Raw genomic sequence first — 25,826 nt, forward strand, 5'->3', positions numbered from 1 at the left:
TTATTCCTGTCTTACCCCTATGTTCTTCATGACATTTTTTTTCTTAAATTCCATGTATATGTGTCAGCATACAGTATTTGTCTTTCTCTTTCTGACTTACTTCACTCTGTATGACAGACTCTAGGTCCATCCACCTCATTACAAATAGCTCAATTTCATTTCTTTTTATGGCTGAGTAATATTCCATTGTATATATGTGCCACATCTTCTTTATCCATTCATCCGATGATGGACACTTAGGTTGTTTCCATCTCCGGGCTATTGTAAATAGGGCTGCTATGAACATTTTGGTACATATCTCTTTTTGAATTATGGTTTTCTCAGGGTATATGCCCAGTAGTGGGATTGCTGGGTCATATGGTAGTTCTATTTGTAGTTTTTTAAGGAACCTCCATACCGTTCTCCATAGTGGCTGTACCAATTCACATTCCCACCAGCAGTGCAAGAGTGTTCCTTTTTTTCCACACCCTCTCCAGCATTTATTGTTTCTAGAATTTTTGATGATGGCCATTCTGACTGGTGTGAGATGATATCTCATTGTAGTTTTGATTTGCATTTCTCTAATGAGCAAAGATGTTGAGCATCCTTTCATGTGTTTGTTGGCAGTCTGTATATCTTCTGTGGAGAAATGTCTATTTAGGTCTTCTGCCCATTTTTGGATTGGGTTGTTTGTTTTTTTGCTATTGAGCTGCATGAGCTGCTTATAAATTTTGGAGATTAATCCTTTGTCAGTTGCTTCATTTACAAATATTTTCTCCCATTCTGAGGGTTGTCTTTTGGTCTTGTTTATGGTTTCCTTTGCTGTGCAAGAGCTTTGAAGTTTCATTAGGTCCCATGTGTTTATTTTTGTCTTTATTTCCATTTCTCTAGGAGGTGGGTCAAAAAGGATCTTGCTGTGATTTATGTCATAGAGTGTTCTGCCTATGTTTTCCTCTAAGAGTTTGATAGTGTCTGGCCTTACATTTAGGTCTTTAATCCATTTTGAGCTTATTTTTGTGTATGGTGTTAGGGAGTGATCTAATCTCATACTTTTACATGTCCCTGTCCAGTTTTCCCAGCACCACTTATTGAAGAGACTGTCCTTTCTCCACTGTATTTTTTTAACATAAATGCCTAGGTACAGAATACCTGATTTGGTGGGTAGGTATGTTTTTCAGGTTTTTCAGTTTTCTTTATACCTTTGCTGAATACTATTCTTTTTAAACTTTACTAACCTGAGAGTACACCAAACAACCAAAAAAAGGGATAACCAGGGATCGAACCTGTGCCCCCTGCAGTGGAAGCGTGGAGCCCTAACCATTGAACTGGCAGAGATTTCCCGGGTATCTCATTATGTTAATTTAGATTTCTTTGATTTTCATTTTGTCGGTGGAATGGCTTATTCAAGTCTATGGTAGATTGTATATTTGTTTGAAACTATGACCCAGCTTCCTGGGTGGAGTAAATTCCCTGCCCCACAGACTTTGGCCTTTGGCCACGTAGGATGGTTAACTCTTCCTGATTTGTTTGGAACTTCCCTGGTTTTGAAACTGAAAGTCCTGAATCCTGGGAACCCTTTTACTCCTGGGCAAACCAGAGAGGTCAGTCACCTTATTTGGCCATGTGATTTGTTTTGCTCTGTGGGATATTACTGAATATGAAATATGCCTTTTTGAAGCAGAACTTTTCAATGCAATGGCATAATTTGGCTCAGTCTCTGTCGTCTTTCTGCCCTCTGCTGTGAGAGCTGCATGCCCCATATAGGGATTTCTCCTTCAACCCGGGTCCTGGAATAAGAAGGCACAGGGTAGACTCACAAATGACCCACAGCCCCTACGTAACATGAGGGAGAAATCAGTAAATGTTTTCTAAGTCGCTGAGATTTTAGGGTTGTTTGGTAGGCAGCAGAATTGACTAATGCCAGGTGTTATGCCAATTTTCCTTTGGATTTTGAAAAATGATTTTCAAGAATACTTTGTGCAGAGTACATTAACCTATACTTACCACATGTATATATTTTTACTTTGTTTGCAATTTGTCTTAATATTACTTCTGCTGATAAGTAATATTACTTCTGCTTAATATTAGTTAATAAGTAAGTAACTGATAAGTAATATTACTTCTGCTTAATATTACTTCTGCTGATAAATTTCATTTTACCATTTGTGTGACTAAATGTATCAGCTGTTTCCTTTATGATTTCTGCCTTTGACGTCACCTGTAAGCTTTTCTGTTCCAGGAATATTTAAATATTCATCTATATTTTCTTCTGGCACTTTTAGAGCTTCATTTGGTTTTACTTTATTTTTTTTTCTTCCAGTTTTATTGAGATATAGTTGAAATACAGCACTGTATAAGTTTAAGGTGTACAGCATAATAATTTGACTTGCATACATCATGAAATGATTATCAGTGTTTAGTTGAACATCCATCATCTCATACAGATGCAAAATTAAAGAAGTAGCAAAAAATTGTTTCCCTTGTGATGAAAACTCTTAGGATGTACTCTCTTAACTTTCATGTATAACATAGAGCAGTGTTAATTATATTTATCTTGCTGTACATTACATCCCTACTACTTACTTATCTTATAACTGTAAGTTTGTACTTTTTGACCACCTTCATCCAATTCCCCTCACCCCACCCCTCTCCTCTGGTAACCACAAATCTGATCTATTTTTCTATGAGTTTGCTTTTGAAGTATAACTGACTTACAACACTGTGTTCCTGGTGCACAATATAGTGATTTGATGTTTCTGTACATTTTAAAATGATCACCACCATTTGCTTTTACTTTAATGTTGTTAATACATCTGGAATTTAATTTGGTGGGAGATGAGGATGTAACATAATTTTTTCTCTAATTTTTTTTCTGATTAGCCACTATTCCTAATCGCAATTATCAAAGATTGCATTCTTTCTCCACTGACTTGAAATACCACCTTTCAGTATATACTAAATTTCTGTCTTTGTATTCTGGTCTGTTCCAGATCTCTTTGTTTATTCCTGCCTACCATTTTAATAGCTGCAGCTTTTTATTATCAGGACTTTTCTCATTATTCCTTTTCTCCTTTTTTAAACCTCAAAATGTTAGTTGTCTTCAAGATTAACTTCACAGTCCTTTTATCAAAGTATATGAGAAATCACTCTTTAAATTTATGAATTAATTTGGGGAAGAATTTAAACACTGAAAATATTGACTGGCCTATTCAGGAACTGTATAAGTGGCTTTCATTTTATCCATACCTTCTTTTATGTCTCTGAAGTAAAGTTTTAAAGTTTTCTTCATATTGGTCCTACACATTTCTTTGAAATTTATTTCTGTGTATTTTACCTACTTTGATTTGTAATGATATCTTTGGTTTTTTTAGTCATGTATTAAATTCCTTTATGTAATAGGGACTTTTTGGGGTATTTTGGTTTTGTGTAGTATTTGTTCATGTTGTCTTATTCCATATTTGTATATACTGAAATATATACACATTTTTTTGAATTTTATTTTATTTATTTTTTAAACCCATATATATTTTAATCTTCCTTTACTCACTGTTTTTTTTTTTTTTTTTTTTTTTTGCGGTACGCGGGCCTCCCACTGCTGTGGCCTCTCCCGTTGCGGAGCACAGGCTCCGGACGCGCAGGCTCAGCGGCCATGGCTCATGGGCCTAGCCGCTCTGCGGCATGTGGGATCTTTCCAGACCGGGGCACGAACCCATGTCCCCTGCATCGGCAGGCGGACTCTCAACCACTGCGCCACCAGGGAAGCCCACTCACTATTATTTTTTAAGGGCTTTTATTTTTATTTATTTTTCATGTGTTTTGTTTTGGTAATCACACCTGTTTTTCTTCCAAATTAACTTTAGTTTCACTGTCAAGTTAAAAAAAAATCTGTTGGCATTTTTATTATAATTGCATTAAATAAAAAAAAATGTTTTTGAAGACATGATCTACAGCTTTTCTTTTTCTTCTAGGAACATAATAGGAATCTAAAATTTTTAAATTTGGGAATCTAAAATTTCAAGACCTTTGTCGTATACCTGGAGTATTGCCAAACTGGCTTTGGCCTGAATTAACTAGAGAGATTTCAGAGATCTTCCCCTCTTTGGCAGAAGTTAAGATAATCAAAGTACAAAGACTTTTCCATGGATTGGCAATTCCTGATAAACATGAGAAAATAGAATTTGAACTGGAAATGGAATTTGGGAAACATGAAAATATTACAGTTTCATCATTTTGCTCTTTTGTCCTTAAAGTTAGAGATCTTTCTGATCACACTTAGGTACCTTATGAGGGAGACATAAATGAGACTATAAAAGGCTTCTGATTAGGTTCAGAAGCTAGCCAACCTTCTTTTTATGCTATGAACATCTAGCTATAGAAGTAAATGATAGAACTTCCTTAATCAGGGAGAGTTTCAGTTCTGACAAGGTGGCTTTAGGACATTGGACTCCCAATCGATGCCCTCAAGTAACGCTGGAGACCCAGATGCTTGCCTAGTAGTCAACACAGTTGCCGGTCGTGTGATTAAGTCTTCATCTATACACATTTTTTAAAAATTAATTAATTAATTAAAAAAATTTTTTTGGCTGTGTTGGGTCTTCGTTGCTGCCCACAGGCTTTCTCTAGTTGTGGTGAGCAGGGGCTACTCCTCATTGTGACGCACGGGCTTCTCACTGCGGTGGCTTCCCTTGTTGCAGAGCTTGGGCTCTAGGCGCGCGGGCTTCAGTAGTTGTGGCGTGCGGGCTTCAGTAGTTGTGGTGCGCGGGCTTCAGTAGTTGTGGCGTGTGGGCTTAGTTGCTCTGCGGCATGTGAAATCTGCCCGGACCAGGGCTCGAACCTGTGTCTCCTGCATTGGCAGGTGGATTCTTAACCACTGTGCCACCAGGGAAGTCCCAAGTCTTCATCTGTATCCTTCTTCACGGTGCTGTTGTGCAGGTGGCTTATTGCTCACTTTCTTTTTGGCCTCAGTTTCACCAAGTCGCCCCATGGGCTAGTGGAGGCCCTGCTTTTCATCTACTGTCTGTTTAATAGTGACTTTATCCAAGACTGGAATCAATGAAAATTTTCTTACGCCAATTTCAGAGTCCGGGATACTGATGCTTTGAAGTCAACTGCTATTTGTTTTAAAAATTGCTGTTTTAATGTCCCTTTTTTTTTTTTTTTTTTTTTGTGGTACGCGGGCCTCTCACTGTTGTGGCCTCTCCCATTGCGGAGCACAGGCTCCGGACGCGCAGGCTCAGCAGCCATGGCTCACAGGCCCAGCCGCTCCGCGGCATGTGGGGTCTTCCTGGACCGGGGCATGAACCCGCGTCCCCTGCATCGGCAGGCGGACTCTCAACCACTGCGCCACCAGGAAAGCCCTTAAAGTCCCTTTTTCATGTGGTATATGATGAGTTTGGAAAAGCTAAATCTTGAGGACAGAATTTCAGTAAGCATTTAAAACTACCATAATAGAATACCAGAATTTTACCAATGCACTTTCATGGATAGAATCGAATTGCTAAACTTTCCCATCGAAATATAGAAATGGTGATACTCTATGGCTTATAAATAAGTCTTTTACCAGCTCTTTAATATATTGTGCTCATCTTTGAAAGATCTACTGGAAGCAAATTTTTAATTTTTACATTGCCTTTTTATCCCAGGTGAAGTGTTTGTCTTAAACGATGGTGGAGAAGTTGATTTAGACCTTGGAAATTATGAAAGGTTCTTGGATATTAATCTTTATAAAGACAACAACATCACCACTGGGAAGATATATCAACATGTGATCAATAAAGAGAGGCGTGGTGATTACCTGGGGAAAACAGTACAAGGTATTATATTCCACAAACATTAGGGGGCCCTGTGTGCTGAGCACTCACACCCTGCTCAAAATAGACCTGAAGATGAGGGGGTCCCTGTGCTCGACAAGCTCCAATCCTTTTCAGATCCCTGTTTTCTCCTCCTTTTCTTTTCCTCCAGTTTTATTGAGCTATAAATGACATACAGCACCGTATAAGTTTAGGGTGTACAGCATAATGATTTGACTTACATACATCATGGAATGATGACCACAATAAGTTTAGTGAACATCCATCATCTTTGATAGATGCAAAATTAAAGAAATAGACAAAAATGTTTCCCTTGTGATGAAAACTCTTAGGATTTACTCTCAACAACTTTCGTATATAACATAGAGCAGTGTTAATTATATTTATCATGGTGTGTATTACATCCCTAGTACTTATTTATCTTATGACTGGAAGCTTGTACCTTTTGACTACCTTCATCCAGTCCCCCCTGCCCCATAACCACAAATCTGATCTGTCTTTTTTATGAGTTTGTTTGTTTTTGACGTATAACTGACCTGCAACACGATGTTAGTTCCTGTTACACAACATAGTGGTTTGATGTTTTTATACATTTCAAAATGATCACCACGATGGCACCATACAAACTTTTACTTTTCATTTTCCTCAAAGGTTTCAAGTTCATCCTCCATGTTCCTGATTGTATTTTCATCAGTCTTTTTTTTTTTTTAACTAATGTCATTGTTTCCTTTAGTCCATGTTTCTGTCCTCTTTCTCTTTCTGTCTTTAGCTTTTATTTATAAAATCCATGGGAAACCATTTATTCATCACAAATCTGATTGGGGTATAGATTTATTTTGGTTTGTTTTTGTCTGTCCTTTATTTAATATGTTCTTTTTCTACTTTTTTCTTGTATCTTTGCATGGATGATGATTACTCCCCTTTGAAGAAGAACAGTGATGGGGGGGACGTGGGTGGGGTGGGGGGATTGAACTGGAGGGCAGCATGATATGACCCTTTTTTCACCAACCCTTTTCATGGGGGGTATGATTCTTATTTTCTTTTGTCCTCGAAGAGAGACCCGCAGGCCACCCTCCCCCCCGCCCCCCCCCCGGCTTGTATTCATAAGTTCCTACGTGGTAGGGTAAAGGTGCTAATTCCTCATCCCCTTTAAATCACCTTCATGTTGGAAAGCAGCTGAGAAGTAGATAAGAAGTTGGACAGATGGAGATCAAAAGATGAGCTATGTTACTGCTGACACTGGACGGTGTGGTTTAGATCTTAGCTACAATTGTACTTTCTAATAGTTTTCCCCCAAGTGTAGGTATTGGGAAGACCCGCGGGAGGGAGAGTTGCTGCCTCATACCTGCCACGTCCCAAACTTGGGGAGAGGACAAAGCCCCAGACCTGGGCCTTGACCCCTGATCCGTGCACTGCCCACGTGGAGGCAGAGCCGGACCTACCCCGCCCTCCCAGAAAGGGGCTGGGCATGCGTGGTGGGTCGTTCCAAACGCACCAATCAGAGACGACTTCCTCCCGCCTCGCGGGAGCAGGCGGGCCAGTGAGCTGCCGGTGCCGGGAGAGCAGGTGACAGACGCTGTCCGCGTCAGCTTCCCAGAGGCCAACATTCCTGCTTCGTACATCACATTAGGTTAGTTGGCTGCATCTTTTTGTCTCTTCTTCTGAGATTAGCAGCCTCAGGCCCCTGGTCAGCATGCAGGCCTCGTCTACACCCTCTGAGGGACCCTTCCACACTGGCGAATTGCCCAAGGTCTGCAGGGCTGGGCCACTCTGATACCTTCTTCCCCTTGGAGTCCAGTATTCAGCACCCTCTCTCTCTCTCTGGTAGGTCGATTTCAAGAGAAACGGCATAACATTTACCACTTTTTTTTTTTTTTTTTTTGCGGTATGCGGGCCTCTCACTGTTGTGGCCTCTCCCGTTGCGGAGCACAGGCTCCGGACGCGCAGGCTCAGCGGCCATGGCTCACGGGCCCAGCCGCTCCGTGGCATGTGGGATCTTCCCTGACCGGGGCACGAACCCGTGTCCCCTGCATCGGCAGGCGGACCCTCAACCACCACGCCACCAGGGAAGCCCCAAACGGCATAACATTTAAATGACTAGACCTATGTTGCGTCTATAGTATTAATTTCAGTGAGATGGATAATAATGTGAGGACTGTAGCTTGTCTAATTTGCCAGGTGGCTTTCAGGTTATTTGGGAGGTCTAAAGACACTAATACATTCATTTCTCATGACCATGACCGTGAAATAAGCTTTTGTGCTAATTATTACTTCTTTCTACAGTTGTCCCTCACATTACTGATGCTGTCCAGGAGTGGGTTATGAATCAAGCCATGGTGCCTGTGGATGGTCATAAGGAAGAGCCCCAAATATGTGTTATTGAGGCAAGCATGGAACTTTTCTTTATAATTTATATCCTTAAGGGTTTTTAAGCAGCTGATCTTCATTCATTCAACAGATATGTGTAGATGGCCTCATGTGTGCTGGACACTGGCCTAGGAGGTGGGATTACAGCAGGGAGCGACATAGATGGTCCCTGCTTTTGTGGTCACAAGTTAGTGGGCAAGATTGGCTTAAACTGTGTGATTACTCCTGGGGTGGGCGTGCAGCAGTCTGCAAGTGAGGACTGATCAGTCACAGAATGCATTCTACTGAGTGCTGTTTGCAAAGTGCTTTGGAACTAGAGAGAGACTAGAATGAGAATAACATCCATGTACTCCTTATCTAAAGGTCAGTTGACCTAATTGCCAGGCAGGACAGCAGAATAATGAACATTTTGGTTCCTAGAGGCAGACTCCCCAAGCTCACATTTCTGCCCTCACCCCCAGTGGTGTATGGCTTAGTGGTTAAGAGTCTGGAGCTGCTTGGGACTGCTTGGGTTCATAGCCCAGCTGGTTCACTTACCAGCTGGGTGACCTTGGACAAGTTTGCTTAACTACTCTGTGCCTCAATTTATTCATCTACCAAGTGGGGATAATGTTTTGAGGATTAAATAAGCCAATACGTTTAGTGCTTAGATTGTGTCGGGTCTATACTAAGTGCTCGAAAATTATTAACCATTGTTAAGATGCTTGTATGACTTGGCAAGTTACTTCTCAAAGTGTCAATGTACTCATCTATAACAATATGATAGTGTAATATTGTAATCACAACAAGGTAATAATAACAGGGTTGTTGCAAGAATTAAATATAATAATGTAAAAAGCACTTGGCTGTGTCTGGCATTTAGGAGGTGCTCAATAAACATGTTAGCTGCTATTATTGTCATCGTTATCAGTGTTTGTGAATAGATATTATGCTACCCACAAGATCCATTTTGTTAATAGTAGAGCTGGTAATCTTAACGTAAATGTGCTGTACTATCATATTAATTACATATTTTGCTACTATAATGGTATGGTTGATAAACTTAATGTAAATGTATAAGTGTGCTATATAAAATTTTCTCTCCTTTTGTATTTCTTCCTTCACAATTTACGAGGAAAGAGAGGATGCTTCCTTTATAATTTTTAAAAATCGGAGTATAACATAAACACAGAAAAGTGCACATATCACAGATGTATAGCTTGATGAAGTTTTATAAACTGACCATGTCTGCATAACTAGGCTTGCTTCCTTTAAAAAAATTTAATATCTAATACAGTGAATAGTTTGCAAACAAATCGAGGCAATGATAAAGACAAATAGTGTGAGAAAAGAGAAAGGCAGGTAAAAGTGTCAGGAGAATAACATCTGATATGAGAACAAAGATGTAAACTGGGGCATAGCTTGACTCTACGGTGAAGGAGACTTGCACGGTCACTCTCTTTATTGATTTTCAGTTTTTAGGACCCATCTCCAGGATGAATCAGAGAAACCTTAAAAGCAGGAATGTGTCATCAACTTTGAAAAGAGGGATCGTGAGGTGGAGGGGGTGGGGGAGTGCTGGAGGGGAAGGAGGGAGGGCAGAACCTCATTGTACACTGCGAGGGTCTACAGATACTGTTAGTATTTGGCTGAAAAAGAAGCAAAAGTATCTCAGGTTAGGAAAGTAACCAGTAGAATTAACAATTGAGATTGGTATCTGGGGATGGGGGTACCAGAGAGCTGCATCCTCATCTGTCACAGCAGGAAGTACACCTACGTTCATTAGAGGGTGTCTGAAATAGCTAAGTTGAGGAAGAGCTGAGATGGATGAGCTTTGGTTTAGAGATATGGAGGTAACTACCAGAAGAAATCCAAACAAAGCAGTTAAAGCACTTGCCGGGCTTCCCTGGTGGTGCAGTGGTTAAGAATCCGCCTGCCAGTGCAGGGGACACGGGTTCGAGCCCTGGTCCGGGAAGATCCCACATGCCGTGGAGCAACTAAGCCATTAAAATTGGGGGCAGCCAACTTTTTCTGTAAAGGGCCAGATAGTAAATATGTTTGGTTTTGCAGGTCAGAGAGTCTCTGTCACAGCTACTGCACTCTGCCATTGCAGTGCCCAAGCAGCCTTAGGTGACGTGTGGGTGGGCATGGCCGTGTGCCAGTATAGCTTCATGTGTGAAAATAGACAGCAGGCCATCTTAGCCACCCCAGGCTTAGACGATTGCCATAATCCCTGCAAAAGATGGTGTTGGCTTGGGCGTCTAGGGTGGTAGTGGTGGAAATAGCAGTGGAGAAATTTGCAAGAATGTTTTGGAGGTACAGCTCACTGGACAGGGTTGGGTGAGGAAAAGGCGGGAATGGAGGATGATTTACAGACCTCTAGCTTGAACCAGTTAGTGGTAGGAGATGCTGTTGCTGAGATGAGGGAGAAGCCCCCAGACAAACAGGCCCAGGGCTGTGGGGACCAGGAGTTCAGTTTGGGCCTGGTAAGTTTGAATACTTACTGATCCATTCAAGATGTCACGGACAAGTTGGCTTCAAAGCCCAGCGGCGCTGGGAGGAGAGGTCAGGACTGCAAGTAGATTTTGGACCCAGTCGAGTAGCTGAAGCCAGGGAAGGTGGTGAATCCTGGGCCTGGGCCCACCATGATCTCTTCTTCCTCAGCATCCAGATCATTCCACGTAGTGCTCAAGTTTTGCTCTTGCTTTATTGTTCTTTAGCTCTGCCTTATTCTCCTCGCTAAATTCCGAGCTCCTCAGGAGCAGGTTGTCTTAAGTTCTTCCCAGCAGCTCATTTAAAGTGTTGAGCCTGTAGTAGATGCTCAAATACTAAAGAATTAATTTAAAAATCTGGATGATAATCCTTAAGTATTTAACTATGGTGAGGACGAATGCGTTAAGGTGAATTTTATCCTTGTCTGAAGTAAAATGCTTAAGTAACTTTATTGGAAGTACAATGTAGATTAAGTTAACATTTGTCAAAGGATTACACTGTCAGGAATATTCTCGGGGTTTTTGGTGCTACTTCTTTCAGAGAGCCAGCATGTTTTATTACAAGTGATTTAATTCTGGTAGTACCACCATTACAAGGAGACTGTTCAGCTGCATACAGGTGTGTGTGTGTATGTGTGTTTGTTTGTGTGTGTGTGTTCATGAAGAGAGAGAGAGAGAGAGAGAGAGAGAGAGAGAGAGAGAGAGAGAGAATGCTAACTGTTTAACACCAGGCAGAACCAGATGGCTCTCCCTTTTCTCATACTGTCACCGGATTTGAATTCTCCCTTCCAACGGGACCACTGGTAGAAACTAACTGATCTCACTCCTCTGTGGTGTATATTCTGGATCTTTTTATCTGCTTAGGAATTCCCTCCTCTTTTCTTAAAGTGCTCTTTTTTTTTAATACAAACCCCCCTTTAAAAAAAAATATTTATTTATTTATTTATTTTTGGCTGCATTGGGTCTTCAGTGCTGCACGCGGGCTTTTCCCTAGTTGCGGCGAGCGGGACTACTCTTCATTGCGATGCGCGGGCTTCTCATTGCGGTGGCTTCTCTTGTTGCGGAGCACGGGCTCTAGGCACGCGGGCTTCAGTGGTTGTGACTTGCGGGCTCTAGAGCGCAGGCTCAGTAGTTGTGGCACACAGGCTTAGTTGCTCCGCAGCATGTGGGATCTTCCCAGAGCAGGGCTCGAACCTGTGTCCCCTGCCTTGGCAGGCAAATTCTTAAGCACTGTGCCACCAGGGAAGTCCCACTCCTTTTCTTTAAAAAATTTTTTTTTCAGTCTTGATGAGGTGAAGGGTTGACAGCCTATTAGTGATCCCCATTTTCGGGGGACTTCAGTTCTCACGCTTAGTGTATTAAGAATTGTTCTGTTAGTCTGTGTACCACGGAAGCTATTTGATCTCTTGTGTCTTTTTTTTCCATTCCCAGCTGGGTGGCACCATTGGAGACATTGAAGGAATGCCATTTGTGGAAGCGTTCAGACAATTCCAGTTTAAAGCAAAAAGAGAGAATTTCTGTAATATCCATGTTAGCCTTGTCCCACAGGTGAGCTTTCCAGATAAGTGTGTAGTCAGCAACTCCTGTAGGTCTTCCTATGATACTCTGTTTATTCCACTTTCTTTTTGTTTTGGCCGCATTGTGTGGCATGTGGGATCTTAGTTCCCTGACCAGGGGTTGAACCTGCGCCCCCTGCAGTGGAAGTGCAGAGTCAACCACTGGACTGCCAGGGAAGCCCCCTATTGAAAATTTTAAACCAGGAAGCCATTCATTATCCAGAAGAGCTAGATGTCCAGTGTACTGACAGTGACCCATTTCTTTTCAGCCCAGTGCTACTGGAGAACAGAAAACCAAACCCACACAAAACAGTGTCCGTGCGCTGAGGGGGTTAGGCCTGTCTCCCGATCTGGTGAGTTAAAGAGAGTGGGTAAGTTTCTTGGAATAGGACCTCCATTTCTTCAATTATAACATCATCTAAGTCCTTCCTACCTCTCAAATGGTTTCTGTGACTGAGCTTTTTGTATCTGGGAGCTGGGGAAGGCTTATTCCCTCATCCTCAAGTGTCGCTTCACACATTTCTAAATTGGCCATCTCTTCTTCTCCAGGTCCTCATTTGATTGGCCACACTGGCATCTGGGCAAGTGCAATGTCCTGTCATTTGTGTGGTCCCTGGGTCCCTTAGAGGGAGGTGGGACCTGGGAGATTTTCCTATGAGCCTGCTAGGTCGGGCTATCCCTGCTCTTATTTATAGCAGTAATCCAGTTATTGCCAGTAGTCTAGATCAGAGGCTGGCAAGTAAGGGCCTGCAGACCTGCCTCCTGTAAAGGAAGTTTTTCTACAACACACTACCACTCATTGTCCACATTTGTCTCTGGCTGCCTTTGCTCATGGCGGTACCATGAGGAGTCACGGCAGCAGCTGCATGACCTGCAAAGCCTAAAGCTTTTGCCATCTGGCCCTTTAGAGAAAAGTTTGCCAACCCTTGGTCTGGCTCTATTCTTGTAGTTTTAAAGAAGTAACATTTGTGAGCCTCCAGTCTGTTCACTAGAAATGCCTTGACATTTCCTACCGGTGGATTTGTGTTGAGTTTGGTTACACTTGCTTGTATTAGTGCTCAGACCAATTTCTAGTAGCCCAGTGGAACACCCAGGATGGAGAAATGCCCACTCGGTCAAGTCTCCTGGAGCAAAATTAATGTAGCGTCCTCCTGAAAATCAGTGGCGGTGTGAACAGCCCAATTCCTGTCTGCTAACCCATGCGTAATTGACTTTGACAGATTGTCTGCCGAAGTTCAACGCCCATCGAAATGGCTGTGAAGGAAAAGATTTCTATGTTTTGTCACGTGAACCCTGAACAGGTTAGTGCTGCTCTTTAGATTTGAATGCCTTGCAGGCACTTCTGCTGATGCCAGCATTTTACACCTCTTAAATTATCGTATTACTTTTCACAACATTTATAAAAGATTTGGGGGACTCATATGCAACTACGGCTCCCTTGCCCTTAAGTGAACAGTCTTGAGACTCCTGAAATAGATTGTGTGTTTCACTCCTTAAATTTTAATTGTAGGTACAAAACCAGGTGGGTTGTTTTTTTAACTCACAGTCCAACCTCTAGAGAGAACCATTTGAAGCCTGCTTATCGTCTCTTTATCTTGTCTTTCCAGGACACTTATGGCTTTTACTTTGATTTCTCTTTTTTTTTTTTTTTTTTTCTTTTTTTTTTTTTTTTTTTTCCTTTTTGCGGTATGTGGGCCTCTCACTGTTGTGGCCCCTCCCGTTGCGGAGCACAGGCTCCGGACGCACAGGCCCAGCGGCCATGGCTCACGGGCCCAGCCGCTCCGCGGCATATGGGATCCTCCCAGACCGGGACACGAACCCGTATCCCCTGCATCGGCAGGCGGACTCTCAACCACTGCGCCACCAGGGAGGCCCTGATTTCTCTTTTGTACTTGTTACAGCTTAATCACCCCAAACCACACATTACGGTGACATTCACACTATCACTTCTGATTACATCAGTGGCCTCAGTTCAGTTCATTGCTACAAAAACCACTGTGACGTGGGTTCAGGTCCTCTGTTCTGCAGGACTTTCCACCTGGGTATCCAAGAGCCGGCTTTTCTTTTCTCTTTCATCTTTTTCTCTTTCATCTGCTTATCTGTGTCTCTTGTTTGCAATAAGGCTCAGGCACAAGCGATTGGAGTTTAAAAAGTGATATGAGGGGTGCTCAAGAAAAGGGCGAGGTTTGGCAGAAACCTTTTGTTTTCTTCAGATTAGCTCGGGGTTCTCTGAAGCCTAAAAACCACCTAATCAGATTTCTGAGTCTCAGGAGGCAGGCTGATGTATTCACTGCCTGATGCTTCAGGGTCAGTGCACAAGTCTGAACTCCTTTGAAAAATGTGATGGCAGGTTTAAAGCACTCTCCTATATCTGTGTGTCATCAAGCCATTTTGGTTTTATTCCGTTGTTTTTTGTAAATAGTACTTGGTGTGGGTATCACACACACATTTAACCTGGTTTCCGAAATAGAAGGATACAGCTTTTAGAGCTGGGTTGCTGAGAGCTCTGAGAACAGATGATACAGTCCAAACTTTCAACCGTATGAAGTTTCCTTTTTTTTGGCCATGCCACATGGCTTGTGGGATCTTAGTTCCCCGACCAGGGATTGAACCTGGGCCACAGCAGTGAAAGTGCCAAGTCCTAACCCCTGCACTGCCAGGGAATTCTTGAGTTTATTTTCTTTATAACTATAGATTCTGAAGAATGTTCTATCTCATCAGTCCACAGGCTAGTCTATTAGCCATTTTTTAGCACACTGCATTTTTTTAAAAAAAATTTTATTAGAGTATAGTTGATTTACAATGTTGTGTTAGTTTCTGCTGTACAGCAAAATGAATCGGCTATACATATACATATATCTATCTACTCTTTTTTAGATTCTTTTCCCATATAGGTCATGACAGAGTATGGAGTGCCCTGTGCTATACAGTAGGTTCTTATTAGTTATCTATATTTTATATACAGTAGTGTGTATATGTCCATCCCAATCTCCCAATATCCCCCCCACTTCTCCCCCCACCCCAGTAACCATAAGTTTGTTTTCTACATCTGTCAGCACATTGCTTTTTCTCATATGAGTTAATTCTCCCATTTCTTAGTTCCTGGTGAACTTACATTTAGAGCTCTTCTCACCTGGATTGCTGAGGAGGGAATGGAAAGTCACAGGCGTCTCTGTGATGTTCTCTGTTACCATGATATTTGAAAAAATGTCTCTGGCTTGGAGGATAAATGAGTAAATAGCTCCACACCTCATGCCTTCCACTTGTAGGAGTTGTGGCTGTCCAGAGATTTATCAATAATTTTAATTAATAATTGGGATAGAGCCTCATATCAGTGACATCTTGGCACTTTGAATTGTACCACGGAATGCATGGGTGAGACACAATAGTCTTAAGTATCAAGTTGTCCATGTCCAAACAGCTTAGGAACCCTTGGTTGGATAGCTATGGATTGGGAAAGACTGAACACATAGAGTTGGCAGAACATTTCTTGGCATTTATTTAGGATGTGGCAGATCCTTAAATGCCTGCCAGTAGCCCTTTGCATGTACCTGAGAGGGTGGTGAAAGCTCCTTAGGGTGTGAAAAACAACCACACCACCTGGCATTTAAAAGAGCCTTTCTCCCCTCACTTAATTTATATATAAATTAAGTGTAATTCATTTGACTGTGTTAATGTGTGCTTCTAAATTTACCCAAGTGAAGGGAGCGCAGACAAAAGCAACTACAGAGGCAGCAGCAACAACAAATGAGTGAACAAACAAACTTCATACCCACACTTAGAAGACAGGGTGTATGTGTTCATTGCTACTGCCTTAACCTAGGCTTAGAAGATGGTGCCTTGGGCCATGTGTCTTGGATACTGACATATAAAGCATTCATGTTCCAATACCAAGTCTCTGACACCCCTGGGGTTCCTGCAGTTCAGCTCAGACACTAACTACCTGGAGTGAGCATCAGACTCCGCAGGTCTTTATAAGACTGCCCTGCACTTCAGACACTCGCCGCAGGTTTCTGTTGTCCCAAGCCACCCACGCTTCTGCCGGGCTGACTACAAAGTTGAAGCTTCCCATAGCCACCTCCGGTTTGATAATTCTCTAGAATGACTCACAACTCCGGAAAGTGCTATACTTATGATTACTGTTTAATTGTAAAGGGTGCAGGTGAACAGCCAAATGAAGAGACACAAAAGGCAAGGTCTAGGAGAGTCCCAGGCACAAGAACTTCTATCCCTGTGGAGTCAGGGTGCACCACCTTCCCAGTACATCTGTAAATTCACCAGCGAGGATGCTCCCCTGAGTCCTGATGTTCAGCATTTTGATTGGGGTTTCATTGCGTAGGCATGATGGAGTAAATCATTGGTCACCTGATTGAACTCAGTCTCTAGCCCCTGTCCCCTCCGTGGAGGTCAGGTGGCTGAAAGTTCCAGCCTTCTAATGACCTGCTTGGTTTTTCTGGTGACCAACTCCCATCCTGAAGTCATCTAGGGGCCACCCTGAGTCACCTCATGAACTTAACAAAGTTACCCCTATAACTCAGGAAATTTTGAATGTTTTTGAAGCCCTGTGCCAGGAACTAGGAACAAAGAATGTGTATATAGGGAAAAAAAAATATATTCTACCATAGCATCCATGGTTCCAGATGTAGAATAATGACTTCAAAGTGTTTTGTAATTAGATCCAACTAACCTTGTGTAAATCTGACTCCTGTTTAGGTTGCTGTGTTCTTGGTTTTCTTCTGTCAGTAAAAATAAACGGCCATCTCTCTTGAGTTTTGGTTCATTCTTACATTCATTTTTGTGGCATACTTGAGTTGTTCCATTAAATATGGTGTTTTATCATCATTGATCAGGTTATATGTATCCACGATGTTTCTTCCACCTACCGAGTACCTGTGCTTTTGGAGGAACAAGGCATCGTTAAATATTTCAAAGCGAGATTGGATCTGCCTATTGGGGATTCTGCAAGTAATTTGCTTTTCAAGTGGAAAAATATGGCTGACAGGTACTGTGAAAGGAATTACTAATGTAATTTTTCATAATTCTTGGGTTTGGGGGTAGCACTGAGGTGTACCTTAAAAGGTAACTATGTAACATTCCACTTTCCACATGGGTATGTTTGGTTCTGGAAACATCTAAAGCTCTAGCATATTGTTAGGGTGTTTTGCTGTACTCTGAAGATTTCTGGGGCCTTTGATTTTGCTCTACTAAAGCAAAGTGAATTGAAGGCATTTGGATTCCAGAATTTTAAAAAACTTTTGGAAGCATTTATTTATTAGTTTATTATTTAGTTTCTGAATATTTTAAACAGTTTAAAATGCTACAGGCTTTGTTTTGTTTTGTTTTGCTTATTTTTAAGATTTGGCTAACATTTCTTAAAGAAAATCCTTCTGAATGGGAAGTTTTGGCTATGGCATTGTTGTTCTATCCTGCAGTTATTAACTATCAGTATTGGCATTAAAAACCCCTGATAGGTTTTAGCTTTAAGACAGTCATATTGATTTCAGCAAGGTTTGTCTAATTTGATGTCCTATACAGATTAAATCCCCATCACCTGTTTTCTTTTACTAACTGTTGATGAGGCGTGACTCCATAAAGTCCTGGCTGCTTGACTTCTCCTGCAGCTGAAGTAGAGGCAATAGGCGCAGTAGTTACAAGTGAAGGCTCTGGTGTTGCTAAGGAGTAGATCTTAAAAGTTCTCATCACACACAAAAAATTGTAACTATGTGCGGTGATAGATGCTAACTAGAATATTGTGGTCATCATTTCGTAATATATAAATATATTGAATCATTAGGTTATACATCTGGAACTAATGTAATGTTGTATGTCAGTTATATCTCAATGAAAAAACGTAAGCTCTGGTGTCAGGCACCATAGATTCAGACCCCAGCTTCTTTCACTAGCTGTTTTTGAGTTTGGGTAGATTACTTAAGCTCTCTGGGCTTATTCTCCCATCCATATATAACTGGGGGGATACTAGTACCACGTTGTGGCACTTATGAGAGAAAATACACCAGGCCTTAACATCACATCAGGCACTATTGGTTACTGATGTCGGTAACAATAATTTAAATGATTTGATGATGACAAAAGCACTGACCTTTGGTAGATGACTAGTAGATTGAAAGTTCTTTTGCCCTTTCACTTTAAAATTTTAAAAGCATTTAGAAACTCTAATATTTTAACTCTTCGTGTTGGAAATAGTTCTAAATTTTACTCTATGCCTCTGTGCTTTTTAAAGCCAGTGTTTGGTTTCTGTATTAGTTTCCTGTGTCTGCTGTAATAAGTCACTACAAAATGGGTGGCTTAAACCAATAGAAATTTGTTCTGTCACAGTTGTGGAGGTTAGAAGTCCTAAATCAAGGTGTCAGCAGGGTTGGTTCCTTCTGGAACTCTGAGGAAGAATCTGTTCCATGCATTTCTCCTGGCTTCTGGGGGCTAGCTTCCTTGGTGTTCCTTGGCTTGTGGGCACATCACTCCAATCTCTGCCTCTCTTGTCGCGTGTCCTTCTCCTTTGTGTCTTCTTCCTTTCTCTTTTATAAGGATGCTTGTCTTTGCAGTTAGGGTCCATTCTAATTCAGGATGATCTCAACTGGAGATCCTTAACTTAATTGCATCTGCAAAGACCCTGTTTTCCAGATATGGGCACATTAATAGGTTCTGGGGGACATATGTTTTTTGGGGCCACCATTCAGTTCAGGCTTCAAGCAAAGGGGATATTGAGCATCAGTCCCTCTGCATCATGTTGGCCGTGATGTTAGTTCATTAGTCATGGCAGTGTGAAGTCTCCATTCTTTAGGCCCTGTCCCCTCAGTACAGCCTGTAGAGAGATACAAGGAGGCACACAGAGGTCAAAGGGACAGCATTGATCGTGGAGGTCCAGTGCTGCCCAGAGGCCAGGGGTCCCTGGTTGAGCTGGGTGGAAGAACTTGCCTGGGTCCTGAGGTGGGGACAACCCTGCCTCCCCGGGAACCTTCCTGCTGGGGGATGGGCCTACAAAGCCGACCAGCTGACTGCAGAGTCAGCTGCTGTGTCACACCCAGCTGATGGCTGAATGGAGAGCACGAGGGGAGGGAGGTGCTTGGCTGGTCCGGGCAGTGCTCCATGAGCCCAGCCTGCAGGGCCAAGAGGGGAAGAGAGCACAGGGGCGTGGGCTCGGCATACCTCCCTGGACGGCGGCTGGACTGACCCAGTGGCCTCCCCTGTCCCCCACTCCCCCCCACCCCGCCCCGGGAAGACCAGCAACGAGTGAGTGGAAGGAGAGTGGCTGAAAGGAGGGACTGGCCATGCTGACTGCAGCCCTGCGTCCCTCCCCGGAGGGACAGGATGCGTCCCCCACCCCACATCGTCTTGGAATCTTGGCTGGATACCAACTTGCTTTGTTACCTGAGTCCTTTCCCTAGAGCTGGGGCGAAGCACAGGCAGGCAGGCAGGCAGGCAGTCTCCACAGAGACATAAAATTAACTGGTAAGTTAGAGGTTTAGCATCTTTCTCTCACGTTCTTCAGTCGCCTTCCTAGAAAGTCACCTCTGCTGTCAATTTGGACTTCTTAGCCCCTTGTGCCTTTTTCTCCTCCCAGCCTGTTTCCATCAGGCTTCTCTGTCACTCTTTGCAGATGTTGTTATGAAGGAGGAATATTCCTCATCCTGGTAACATTTTCGTTCTAAGGTGTTTGGGGAACAGTTTGCTTCAAAGCCCTAAAAGATCTTCAGCCCCAAGTGACATTCCCGCATACTTAGTACCAGACCAGGCATTTTTCATGTTCCTTGAACAGATCTCCTGACGAAAGCAACGGTAAAGATTATGTCTCTAATGGTAAAATGTGATTGAGTGTCTCATGTAGAATGGAATTTTCTCATAAAAATGATCTAAGTGGCTTATAGTATTTTAAATAGTTCTCTCAGCACCATTCTTCAGGAATGCCATAAATAACCTGGCTTTTGTGGGCCAGCTGGGAATGTAACTATTTTTAATGTAGACACTTTGAATGCATTTTCTTATATGGTATCACCTTACAAAGGTAATATTGGAGTGTCTCCTATTGACACTGAGAATGCATTTTCTTATACAGTGTCACCTTATAAATGAATTTCAGGACAGCTCATGTTTATTAGATGGGGAGAGCTTTTTTTTTGAATTTATTTATTATTAATTTTTGGTTGCATTGGGTCTTCGTTGCTGTACACAGGCTTTCTCTAGTTGCGGTGAGCGGGGGCTACTCTTCGTTGCGGTGCACAGGCTTCTCATTGCAGTGGCTTCTCTTGTTGCGGAGCACGGGCTCTAGGCACGCAGGCTTCAGTAGTTGTGGCAAATGGGCTCGGTAGTTGTGGCTCGCGGGCTCTAGAACACAGGCTCAGTTGTAACACACGGCCTTAGTTGCTCCGCGGCATGTGGGATCTTCCCGGACCAGGGCTCGAACCTGTGTCCCCTGCATTGGCAGGCGGATTCTTAACCACTGCCACCAGGGAGGCCTGGGTAGAGCTTTTTTATTTTTAATGCATTTAACTTTTTCTCTGGTATACTCTCCTCAGATTTATATCTTTGCCTGCTTATGTAAGCCAATGTTGGGCTTTCTCATGATTTTCAAATCTCTTGGGGTACAGATTGTTATTCTTTGGGGGTGGGGTGGGGAATTTGAGTCAAGTACACCAAGTTCAAGGCACATCTGCTCCTCAGATTTTAAAAAGTGCCTTGGGATAAGAACAGTGGCTGTCATTATGCTTGTGATGTGATGTTACATGCATATAACCTTTAAGCTTGTTTTCCTTCCCAGGTATGAAAGGTTACAGAAAACGTGTTCCATAGCCCTGGTTGGCAAATACACCAAGCTCAGGGACTGCTATGCCTCCGTGTTCAAAGCCCTGGAACACTCAGCGTTGGCCATCAACCACAAGTTGAATCTGATGGTGAGCCCGCACCTGGTCTTCTGCCTATTTCAGGCATTCATCATGAAATCTTGTGTTGCAGAGAGGCAGGTTATGTTCAGGGATCCCCGAGTCCACCTCCAGGGTTAATGATTCACCAGGGGGACGCAGAGGACTCAGCATACAGCTGTACTCACGGTTGTGACTTATTTTAGTGATAGGACGCAGAGCCAAGTCAGCAAAGGCAAAGGCACGTGGGATGAAGTCTGGGGGAAACCAGGTGTAAGCTTCCAACAGCCCTCCTCCAGTGGAGTCACGGAGGATGTGCTTAAATCCCCCAGCAGCGAGCTGTAACAACACAGGTGACGTGCTGTCACCAGGGAAGCTCATTAGAGACTCAGCGCCCAGGGTTTTTACTGGGGGCTGGTCACACAGATGCCCTCTGCCTCCTGAGTGTCAAAATTTCAGACTCCCAGGAGGAAAGCAGGTGTTCAGCTTAAATCATGTTGTTTCTCCAAACACCGTAGGCACACTGAGCCACTCTTACTGGTTCTTGGTAATGGTGGGAACCCTCCCCAAATCCACGTTTCCAGATGCCAGACAAGGGCCAACCTTGTAAGCAGGCATTTCCAAGGATTTCAGTCTGTTAACTTTTTTTCTGCATACAGGTTTAAGGCACAGTTTTTGAAATTAGGCTTTGCACATTCAGGGACATATATACTTCATGCTCATGTAACTATTTTGTGTTTGTCTAATGAGAAAATAATAGAACTTTTTTTCCTCTTTAGCGTGGGAATTGAACCCAGATTTTTAAAATGCCATATTTATATATATTTCCCTTTCTAACTTGGAGGACTGATATCTGGCAAACAGTGATTGTTTGTTTTTTAAACAGTATTATGGGATAGCAGAGGTGGAGTTATATATAGCTTGAATATATTCTTTGTTAGATACAGAAGTAGTATATGCTCAATGTAGAAAATTTAAGCAAAGCATAATGTAAAATGCAGAAAGTGGAAGATTCTTCCGCCGTGAAATCCCACTTCTCTTGATGTACCTGTCGTTCCCAGTTTGATGCATATCTTTCTAGAGTTTTCTCCCCCTATATAAATGTTTATATTTAATGCTATTCTCTCTGGGTATATCACAGTTTAGGGAGGCCTTATTATCTTGATTTAAATGGTAAAACCTTAATATAATGAGCCAAAAGATACACTTATGTGTTCAAGAAACTTAGTAACTTCCAGCTTAGGACCTATCCAGTTTTCTCTCACCTCTTTGTAGCTTCCTTCTCTAATCACTTTTTATTTTTGACTTTCCAAGGAATAGTTCCCTGCCTGTTCTTCCTCTTCCTTCCTAGTCCGCCAGTCCCTCATAGAAAAAAGAAAACAATAGAAAATCTGTTATAATACTAATTTTATAAAGTAAAATTTTGTATCTTAAGATATATTCAGATAGTAATTTTTGCAACAGAAATTCTAAAATAATATAGACATATAGGGACTGTTATGTACATAGGAATTGTTGTACACGTTTTTCACGTAATAGAATTCATTGATGGTGGCTTCTACTAAGTACTGTTTGAATCATGGACTTGTGCTGTGTTTATCTAGCCTGGCTTTTGCAGTAATTTCCTGACTGGTTTTCAGTTTTCCCTCCCTTTCCTTCACTGAGCCAGAGTGATTTTTCTAAAATCGGTCTCTGTTCCTTCAGATTTTTCAGTGGCTTCAGGTATAAACTTCTCTCACCAGATGGAGCTTCTTTTGAAGTCCCCAGAGTGGTCACCACTTTCTGGTTTTTGTCTGGTTTTTTTCTTTCTGATTTTTGAAGCTGTTCCTTCACAGCCCTCCCCCACCCCCCGCACCCCTTCCCACTTGCCCCCCAACTGCACACACGCGCTCGGCTTGCGTCCACTCATCCTCAAGGGCTTAGCTTCTTGGACATCCCCTTCCCAGAGGGCTTCCCTGAAGGCACTCTTGCCCTTCTTCTCTCCGGTCCACATACGTGTCAGCTGCGGCTCCTGGTTCCTTCCGCAGCGTTCTCTTCTTTGCCCATCATAGCCATTACCTCCCTGTAATGTGGATGCCTATTTATTTGGTTTCATAACCTGCCTGAAAGATTGTAAGAGCCACAAGACAGAGATGGTGCTTTTCTATGCTAAGTGACCAGTACAGTATTTGCATAATAAGTAGTCATCAAATAATTGTGTCAGTATTAGATGGCTCTAGTATTTTCCAGTTTTTATTTTTCTGAAATGTTCCTTTAACTTGTTGCATGTTTTTAGTACATAGACTCCATTGATCTGGAGCAGACTACCGAAACTGAGGACCCTGTGAAATTCCACGAAGCTTGGCAGAAACTCTGCAAAGCTGAGTAAGTACCACGCCAGTTAGGAGAACGCCATTGTGATTTTTTCCATGATTCGATTTACCCCAGTTACTAATTTTTGTGCATTTTGAAGTGTAGTTTGGAGTACTTGTGGTGATTCTGGATGGTTGTGCTGCATTCATGCTGCATTTACTTTGAAACGTGCCATGTCAATGTTAGTGGCACGTGCAGTGGAGATGGTTTTATTCTGGGGAGGATGACGATACTGTATTGGCGGGAGAGTGAGCTGATGCTACTGAAAGATGCAGAGATGGACCTTACATATACAAAGTTAAAGTGCAAGAATGACAATCCTCCCTCCTCTCTTAGTTTTATTTTCTTTTCCACATCCTTTGATTCTAGGTTTTATTTTGTAAATAATCAATAAAACTTTTGGGGGTGGCATTGTGTTGTCAGGGTAGCATGGCCCTTGGGTTTTTCTCTTGAACTCTTGTGTTTTTGGGTTTTTTAAAATTAATTAATTTATTTATTTTTGGCTGTGTTGGGTCTTTGTTGCTGCGCGTGGGCTTTCTCTAGGTATGGTGAGCGGGGGCTACTCTTTGTTGTCGTGCGCGGGCTTCTCATTGCAGTGGCTTCTCTTGTTGCGGAGCACGGGCTCTAGGCACATGGGCTTCAGTAGTTGTGGCGCATGGGCTTAGTTGCTCTACGGCATATGGGATCTTCCCAGACCAGGGATCGAACCCTTGTCCCCTGCATTGGCAGGCAGATTCTTAACCACTGCGCCACGAGGAAAGCCCCAGACATCTTAACATTTGTATAAAAGTACTTTTAAAAGAACCTTAACCTATTTTTATTCAGATAATTCTTCCAGTGGCATTTTTAATTGAATTGAGCTTCTCAGTCACCATGCTCACGTGCTGCAAAGACCTATCAGAAAATATATATCAAGGTCAGTTGTGAGAAGTTGTTGCAACTTCTTTATAACATTGGGAGGATTTCAAGAAGAAGGTCCAGGATGTGAAATCATGTAATCAGTTCTGAAAATAGACTCCAAGCATATTCTCTAGCAGCTGTGCCAAGTGTCGGATTTGGGATCAATAAGCATGAATGGCTGAAAACAAGAGTTTTACAAGTAAAAATAATGTCAAATTTCCCCTCCTCTTGTGTTGCTTGCAGTGGTGTTCTTGTGCCAGGAGGCTTCGGAATCAGAGGAACGTTGGGAAAACTCCAGGCGATTTCTTGGGCACGGTCAAGGAAGATTCCTTTTCTGGGTAAAACTGATGTTTATGAATCCTAACCATGAGTTTTTTAGATTTTTGACACCTAGTAGGGTAACACGTAGTAGAGTTTGTTTATGTGAAAAGTGTGATCTTGAATTTGAATATTCAGGTGCCAAATAGTTTGCTACAGGGTCTGGAAACTATATTCTGCGAGCCTTACCTGGCTTGCAGCGTTTTTGTAAATAAAGTTTTATTGGAACACAGCCACACCAGTTGGCTTACCAATTGTCTGTGGCTGTTTTTGTGATGCAGTGGCAGAGTTTGAGACCCTACAGCCTGCAGGGCCTAAAATCTCTGCTCTCTGGCCCTTGACCAAAAACATTTGCCAACCCAGGAGAACTTACCACTTTTCTGGTTGTGTAGCAAGAGGCTGTTCATACCTGCCCTTCTCCGATTCCACCTTTCACCACTTCGAGCAAACATCTCAACAGAATGCCACAGTGTTATTTCTCATCAGAAAAAAAAGCTTACATTGAAATTTATATGCTCCTTCTCGAAAAGATAGTACAGAAAGACCGTCCAACGTTACAGGGACAGCTCTGTTAAGATTTAGTAGAGCTGGGTCTTTTCAATGCATTTGTCCAAATTGCAAAGCATGGCTTCTGGAGCAACGAAACCAGATGAAATGGAACACTGATGGGATAAAGGCAGCCCTGCAGCTGGGGATTCAGGCGGAAGAGGGAGTGGGGAGAGGCCATGTTTCATGCTGTGCTTGCATGGGCTGGTGGGTTTATGAACCGAGTGGACCAGCTTTGGTGCTCTTTACTTAATATCAGCAGACTGTTCATTTCCCCCCTTGCCTGTTCTTTGATTAGCTTCCTAGATGCTCTCCACTTGGGATCCATTTTCAAAAGAGAAGCCAGGAGTAGTTACCTTGATACCTTGCTTTGTTTTATCCATCTAAGCTCATCTGGGCCACTGTTTTCTTTTGAAGTAATCTTGTTTAGTTTCTGTCTAAACGTGGTTAGCGTTCTTCAGATAATTTTCACTGTGTAGAATAGTTTGCAGCTCTTTAAATTTCTCTTTAACACACTGTCTCTTTATGTCCTAGCCTCATGGAACTTTCTAAAGTGCCCCCAAAGCACTCAGCTGTTTCACGCTTATTGACTTTTGTTCTGGCGTGCCCGGTATATTGATTGCTCTCTCCTTTGAGCCCCTGTGTACCTTGAAC

General features: G+C 42.5%; 1 protein-coding gene across 6 annotated transcripts in view; it reads left to right on the forward strand.

Annotated features, from left to right (window-relative positions):
• The window catches only part of CTPS2 (CTP synthase 2), a 115,575-nt gene that overhangs the window by 9,586 nt on the left and 80,163 nt on the right, over positions 1-25,826 (forward strand). For 5 of the 6 annotated variants that reach the window (XM_060086743.1, XM_060086745.1, XM_060086744.1 and 2 more), the window contains 9 exons: positions 5,622-5,792; positions 8,073-8,173; positions 12,059-12,175; positions 12,453-12,536; positions 13,404-13,484; positions 17,034-17,185; positions 20,957-21,089; positions 23,332-23,420; positions 24,552-24,646. In XM_060086743.1, the coding sequence (XP_059942726.1) occupies positions 5,622-5,792; positions 8,073-8,173; positions 12,059-12,175; positions 12,453-12,536; positions 13,404-13,484; positions 17,034-17,185; positions 20,957-21,089; positions 23,332-23,420; positions 24,552-24,646 (1,023 nt within the window). Of the gene's footprint in view, positions 1-1,516; positions 1,581-5,621; positions 5,793-8,072; positions 8,174-12,058; positions 12,176-12,452; positions 12,537-13,403; positions 13,485-17,033; positions 17,186-20,956; positions 21,090-23,331; positions 23,421-24,551; positions 24,647-25,826 lie in introns of those variants that run through there. The other variant, XM_060086746.1, reaches the window with a different exon arrangement.

Source organism: Mesoplodon densirostris, chromosome X (genome assembly GCF_025265405.1).
Source record: "Mesoplodon densirostris isolate mMesDen1 chromosome X, mMesDen1 primary haplotype, whole genome shotgun sequence".
Lineage (NCBI taxonomy): Eukaryota > Metazoa > Chordata > Mammalia > Artiodactyla > Ziphiidae > Mesoplodon > Mesoplodon densirostris.